The sequence below is a fragment of the Frankliniella occidentalis genome, unplaced genomic scaffold, assembly GCF_000697945.3.
Source record: "Frankliniella occidentalis isolate FOCC.00 unplaced genomic scaffold, Focc_3.1 Scaffold303, whole genome shotgun sequence".
Lineage (NCBI taxonomy): Eukaryota > Metazoa > Arthropoda > Insecta > Thysanoptera > Thripidae > Frankliniella > Frankliniella occidentalis.
In genome coordinates this window covers 88,348-95,450 of record NW_026267428.1, presented here as the reverse complement: position 1 = coordinate 95,450, position 7,103 = coordinate 88,348, and the positions used below count along the sequence as shown (strand labels likewise).

At 60.2% G+C, this 7,103-nt stretch overlaps 1 protein-coding gene across 1 annotated transcript in view; it reads left to right on the top strand.

Moving 5' to 3' along the window:
• Nucleotides 1-5,491, top strand: part of LOC113216424 (mitochondrial basic amino acids transporter) — a 30,211-nt gene extending 24,720 nt beyond the window's left edge. Inside the window, exons 3-6 of the mRNA XM_052273805.1 lie at nt 2,644-2,687; nt 2,803-2,886; nt 2,993-3,268; nt 4,305-5,491. Coding sequence (XP_052129765.1) covers nt 2,644-2,687; nt 2,803-2,886; nt 2,993-3,268; nt 4,305-4,841 — 941 coding nt within the window. The 3' untranslated portion in view covers nt 4,842-5,491. The remainder of the gene's footprint in view (nt 1-2,643; nt 2,688-2,802; nt 2,887-2,992; nt 3,269-4,304) is intronic.
• The last annotated feature ends 1,612 nt before the right edge of the window (nt 5,492-7,103 follow it).

Here is a 7,103-nt window from a genome sequence, read left to right as displayed (position 1 = left end):
GGGGCAGAGGGGGGAGGGAGGGGGGGCTTCAGATTGGAGATAGCAGCGCGCATCGAGCGTGCAACCAAGCTGAAAATCATCAACGCTTTACCTGGCGGCGGCCTGTGTGTGGCACGCACGCTGCGCACGCACGCTGCGCACGCACGCCGGCGAGCATTAGCACGCGTTATGGCTGTAGCGTCGTTATACGCCCTGCCGCGCCGCCCCCCGGGGGGCGGGCATGCGCGGCACGCAGAAGACCCTCGGTACTGTACCGGCTGGGCGGGGCGGGGCGGCCGCCAACTGGAGAGAGGGATGCGCGGCCCCGCGCCCCGCGCCGCGCCAGACGGACGGACAGCAGGGCGTTGGGGAGGCGCCTGCAGCGCTGCACTGCTGATCGCGCGGCGCCGCGGGGCTGCTCGCGCCTCCTCCCCCCGGCGGCGGATCGTGATGCTGCGTGCAGCGACTCTAACAGGTGTCTTCCTAATCACCTGCGCGCTCCTCGCGCTGCCCGTCGGCCCCGCGGGTAGAGGCGGTCCCGTGTAGCGCCGACGTCAAGCACCGCCACGAAACGCGTCAGGCAAAATAAGGCAAACTCTTGATGTGCTTGGCGTACTGCGACGGAAGCCCTCTCGGCAGTAAGCGGCAGGGCGCGCTGCTGGTGTGTGCCACCGACACGGCACCGACCCGACCCGGTGCCAGGCCGCCGCCGTCCGAGCCCCCGGGGATGCCGACCAGGACATGCTAATGAAGGCCCAGACCGTGCACGTGCACGAGGAAGAGGCACTTTGTTTTACATGAGTGGCATCGGCAGGTTGGGGTCGGGTCGGGCTGCGCGCCTAGGCAGGCAGCCTGGCGGCCTTATCGGATGCGCCGCCGCCCCGCCCCGCCTTCCTCCTCGCTCTGGGGGCCTAACGCCACGCCACGCCACGACGCGCAGCCCGCGCCCGGCAAAAAGCGCGCTCGCGGCCGAAATGGCGGGAAGTGCCCCAGAGTGTACAGTGCGCTCATATCGGGGAGCTGCCAGGCTGGCGCTGCTGGGCGAGGGCGCCGTCGCGCCACTAACCTGGCCTAACCTCTGACACGCGCGCCCAGCTGACGCGAGCGAGGCCCTCTTGAGGCGTGTCGCGCCGTCGCGCCACCCGAGCCTGGCTAGCCCAGGGAATGTGGCTGGCTTTGCGTTTGCTCCCCGGTTCTTTTGCTGCTGCCTTTGCTGCTTTGCCACTCCGTAGCGCGAGGCGCGAGGCTCTCGAGGGGCGGCAGGAGGCTCATCAGCGGGCTTTTTGGCGTCGGCAGCCAACCCCCCAACCCCAAACCCAAAGTCTTTGCTGCTGCTGCTGCGCTGCATATGGCGCAGAGCAAGTATGGGGCCGAGCCAACTGGCTGCTGCACCGCGTGTGTGTGTCTGGGAGCGTCTGTGTGTCCAGAGGGGCGTCACAGTCTGTGTGTGATGGCGGCGCAGTGCACTTGAGGAATGTGGGGGAGAAGCAAGCAGTAGGACTCGTATGTTGTGTGCCTGGGGCTCACTCACCACTTGCGCTCCTGTTCACTCGCTCACTTTATTCACTGACTCACCCACATGACTGGGGTTGGGCGGGAATGGGAAGTCGGAGGCTCGGTATATACGCGAGTACGCAACGCCGGGTCCCGTTCCTGGTCACTCCCCCTGTAAGCGCCTCGCTCTGCTCGGGTGCCGCTGCTCCATGGCCGCTCCTCATGCTGGGGCTACCGCCTGGGCCCGGCCGCGCAGATACGAGGCGCTCGATTTGAAAGTCAGATGCTCGAAATCTCATTTGGAGCCAATGAATGTGTAATGTGTCCCTCTGGTGTAGCTAGCCGGTGTACCTGCACCGCTGCATCGATCCCTTAATCCGCGCGCTAGCCCGCAGCACCGGGCACGGGGCTCGCTCGAACACTCTTGGGATGTCAGTCTCGCTCGCACGCTACAATACGCTCTCGCTCGCGTTCGACCACCCGCGCGGGGCGCAGCGTGACGCACGCGTGACAAGCTCGTGACACAGTGTTTGCGTTTGTCTTATGCTCCATGTGTGTAGCTCTCTGCCCGACCGTTGCACCCCCCCCCCTCTTTCGCCCTCCCTCTTCCCCTCTTCCGCCCCTCCTGTTATCCCCCTCTCTTCACCCCTATCGCAAGTGGCAGGCTCAAAGGGCATCTCTTGACTATTTGCCGACGTGAAGATGATATCGTCGAAATACTTACCTCAGGTTGAAGTTTATCGAGCGAAAAATGCGCGCGCCCACTATTCACTCTCTGAGATGGTTGTGCCCAATTATTATAGTTGCGCAAAACAATCAAAACAATTTTATAACAAAAAAAAATACATGGCAGGGGGTCGGGGAGTATATATGGTATATACTTCTGGTATCTGTTTGGAGACTTGCCTTATAGGCAAGAAAAACTCACGCGGTACACTGTGTTGACACACACGACTTTCATTGTTTTCGCTTATCGTGGCGCAAGGTCGGATTCACTGCTTTCCAATCACTCCGGGAGTTTAATGTGTTTTTGTTTGTTTGGAAACACACACACACACAACTATGTTCCTTTTGATTGACCGATTACTCTGATGGGCAACTATTCCAATAATGTGCATGCATCACAGGTGTTGCAAGTTGCAAGCTAATAGCTTTTGTTCTGTTTGGCAGGGTGTGCAGGTGTTTTGGTTGGTCATCCTTTCGATACCATAAAGGTATGTGAGACGATCAAATACGTTTCTTATCACATTAATTGAGCTGTGTGGGTTCCGGCCGGCCGACCCTGAGAAACATTCGGGTTTATAAAGTGCTCTCTGAACGTGCCCTCAGGTCCGACTGCAGACGCAGGACCCGGCCCGGCCGCGCTACGCCGGCACTCTGCACTGCCTCAGGACCATGGTCGCGGAGGAGTCGGTGAGTGCAGCCCTACCACACACAGTAGCACCCCTTGCACACCTTGCGTGGCCGTCGAGGAGTGTTGTCTAACGCGTCCCGCGGGGGTTCGCCGTCGTGTGCGCAGGTGCGCGGGCTGTACAAGGGCGTCACGTCCCCGCTGGCCGGGGTGTCCCTGGTCAACGCGCTCGTCTTCGGCGTGTACGGCAACGTGCAGCGCCAGCTGGACGCGGCGTCGCCCGGCTCCTCCTCCTCCCTGGCCTGCCACGCGCTGGCCGGGGGCGCGGCGGGCGCCGTGCAGAGCGTCGCCTGCTCGCCCGTCGAGCTGGCCAAGACCCGCCTGCAGCTCCAGGCGGACGGCGCCGCCGTGCAGTACAAGGGCCCCGTCGACTGCCTCCAACAGGTGAGTTGTTTGAGAGCGTCGCGCGCGGCCTCGCCTCGGCCGAGAGAAGAAGTGTCCCAGAACATCACTTCAATGATGGGAGATGCAGATCGATAGGCTACACCTTCGTTAATGGCTGGCGTTTCAGGAATTTTCTGAACAAAGTTTCATCATTCTCACCAAACCGGGGGAAATAAATAAGGGGCGATAGTCGGCTGCACGAGAGCACGTCGTGTGGTAGTTCTGCGTCCATTGGCAAAAAGATACCCTATCGCCCAGCCGCAGTTCAGTTACTGACTTGCTGAAATTCAGTAGCGGGCGTAAGGTCGGGGTGGAAAGGGGGAGGGAAGGGGGAAGGGAAGGGGGGAGGAGGGGCGCCGTATCGTATCAGCCGCGGCGTGGCGCGGAGAGGTGCTATGTAAGTAACGGGATGGGGATGGCGTGGCGTGGCGCGGCGGCTCGGGCCGTGAACCAGCCACGAGCCGACCGCGTGGTGTGCTTACGCAGATGGGGGCGTGGGTCGGACCGCCACGCCACGCCACGAGCCGGAAGCTAGCCACTTTATTTTTTATTTTTGGGTTTTCTTCTTTATATTAGGTTTCTAACGATGAAATGACGGTTCCGTTCAGGCTGCACAAAAACTTTTCTTTTTGTTTTGCTACCAATAATTTATTTTTCGACATTTTCTAAAAAAAGATGTGTTATTGTGAGGATTTGCCAGCCATGGGTGCAATGTGGGATGTGATGAACATACTAGTAAGTGTAGTTCATATCAGACTCAGACGAGAGCCGTTGCTCAACCCAGACGAGGCGACGTTACACTGCAAAAAACGAGTCGTCGCGTCCACAGCTCGATCAGCTGATGGGTGGGGGACGGGCTGATTTTGACATGTTTTCTTCTAAAAGAAAGATAACAAACTCTGTTGCTCAGAGAAATTTTCTGTGTGTACTCAATGACCGAATAAAAGATAATAACTCCCAATATGTTGCCAGAAAGCCAGCAACTCCGTGTTTCACATTTTCAGATTTTGTATAATTTTACGTGCGGTCATTGCAGATGTTCCGAACGGAGGGGGTGCGCGGCGTCTACCGCGGCTTCTGGCCCACCCTGGCGCGCGAGGTGCCCGCCTTCTCGGTGTACTTCGCCTCCTACGAGTGGATGACGCGCGGGGACGCGCAGGTGCCCACCTGGCGGCTGCTGCTGGCCGGCGGCCTGGCGGGCACCTTCTCCTGGGTGCTCACCTACCCCGTGGACGTGGTGAAGAGCCGCGTGCAGGCGGACGGCCTCCACGGCGCCCCCCGCTACCGCGGCGCGCTGCACTGCCTGAGCGCCAGCATGGCCGCCGAGGGGCCCGGCTTTCTGTTCCGCGGCCTCAGCTCCACCATCCTCAGGGCCTTCCCGACCAACGCGGCCACCTTCGCGGTCGTGGCGTGGACCATGCGGCTGCTGCAGGACGCCGAGGACGTGGTCCAGGACGCGGTGCAGGACGTCGCCATGGTCCCCGCCGCCGTGCTGGCCGAGTGTCACCACCAGCATCCTGCCCTGCTGGACTGGATTGCCCCGCACTACCCCCTGGAGTCCTGCGAGCTATGACGGGCGAGGGGAGGGGAGGGGTTGCGCGGCGGAGGAGGGCGGTGGAGAGGAAGGGCGGGCGAGCGGGGCCGACACAGGCGCAGGTCGCTCCACCCTGCTGCGCACAGTTTTTACTCGGAACTGTCTTATTGGGTTCAAATCCCACAGGGTGCGTCGTTCGAGACGTCAGCGGTTCGCACCCGGGCCTCGCTTGTTACCGGACAGTACTATTTCAACAGCTGCGTTCTATTGCAGCATTTCAGACGTATTCTGATTTAGAAATTTTTATTTTCTCTGTGCAGTTTATGCGCTGCTTTCTGGTACCTGATTCTTTTTCGAGCTCTTCAAACAAATTTATTTTTGGCCTCGAAATGACTTCTCCACCGCTGTCTTCCCTCGGCACCTGCAGAATATACTCACTTCCCCTCTTTAAATAAAATACAAGGAGACCATTGCTTGAGTAAGTTTGTGGGTCGAGTTATTTAAGACTTAATTTATGTAACAATGCACTTTTTGAAAAAAAGAGTGCTTCAGATTCATAATTTATCCGTGTTCTGCGTATTTAAAAAAAATATTATCTATATTGTATGTACTTGTCAAGTTTGACCATCGTTTGCTCTCTGAAGTGCGTCTGTGAATAAAGCATCTTTGTAATCGGTTGCCACTTTCTATTTCCGGCTTTATGAATGACAAATACCTAAGCACCGTCTCTGCCATTATAGTTCAGGACATTTAATGCCCCGGAGCACCCCCTCCCCCTTGTCCCCTCCCCCTTCCTCTTTTCCGTCGGGTTGCGGTGACGTCCAGGCCAAGACGACGCCGCTGGCAGCCCCCGGGCAGAGGGGGTCCTGATATTCTCTTCTTGTTATCTCCTCTGTTTCCTCTCCCACCTGAGAAGCACCGACTGACACAATTTTTTTCCTCTTGAACGGTTTCCTGCTCCGCATTTCACCTTCCGCTGTTAGTGCCACAGCGCGCGACGCGGCTCCGGACGCCCTCTGTGACCTGAATGACCCAGACTTGGCTGTTTGCATAAGTGGTCGGGCGGGGCGGGGCGGGGCGGGGCGCTCTGCCAAAGCGTCTTTGACGGGGCGCCGCGCCCGGCTCGGCCCGACTGGCCGAAGGGGTGGGCAAGACGGCACTGATGGGACGAGCATTTGCATGCCATTGTCGAGGTGGACAAAGGTGGGTGGCGTCGCCGTCATCGTCAGCGCGGGCCGGCCCGCAGCGATTTGTACTCTAACCCCCATTTGAATAAGGTAGTTCAAAAGAGACATCCACAGCCGCCGAATTTGGCCGCCGCCCCCGCCAAGCAACAAACACATTCGCCAGTCCTATCACATCACAGATCACAGAGGGGGTCTGCTCTACGCCGGATACTAGCAGCGCGTGGGCATGCCAGGCGCGTTGCATCGGCGTGGGCGTCCGGCCCGGCATCCCCGGAGGCATCTCCCCAGAGTCGCCCCATCGGGACGCTCGGGGTATGGGGCGGCTTTGAGGCGCCCACATTGACGTGCTGGGGGGCCGGGCCCAGGCTTTGTGGCGGTGCGGGGGCCTCGGGGGGCCGCTGTGGGGGCGTTGGGGCGCCGACGTGGGGCGCGAGGCGGGCCGCGTCGCGGCGGTGAGGCGCGGCGACCGTGCCGACCGTGCCGGCGGATCCACGCAGGGTGGCCACCATTGTTCACCCGAGAGTGCCTACCATAGAAACCCGGCACAGTGCAGCAAGTGCGGACGATGCGGGGGTATCGCTGATAATACCAACATCGTGACATAAAAAACACATAAAATCCAAATAAAAATCGCAAACTTGGAAAAAATCAATGCGATCCTGCGATCCGTCGCCAGGGCTGCTGGCTGACCCATCGTGCGGTTCGCGCCAAAAAGCGCCACGTGCCTACTCGGCGACCAGGCCGCGCGGGCCGCGGCAGGCGGGGCGCGGGCCGGCGGGGCACATGGCTGCCGTCTGACCCACCCCGCCGTCATGGACCCCGGGGTGGGGCTCACCCAGCCGCCCCTCGCGCCAGGTAAGCGGTGGCCCGCCGTCCAGGCGTCGACGACCACTTTAACACCGTCGTCGATGGCCACCCTAACATCGTTGACGGCCACCCTATCATCGTTGACGGCCACCCTAACATCATCGACGGCCACCCTAACATCGTTGACGGCCACCCTAACATCACCGACGGCCACCCTAACCTTGCCTCCGCCCTGCTTCCCCTCACGGGGGTGGTGGGTCCGGGCCTGCCGGGTGGGGCCGGGGCCGGCCTCGCCAAGCACAAGATA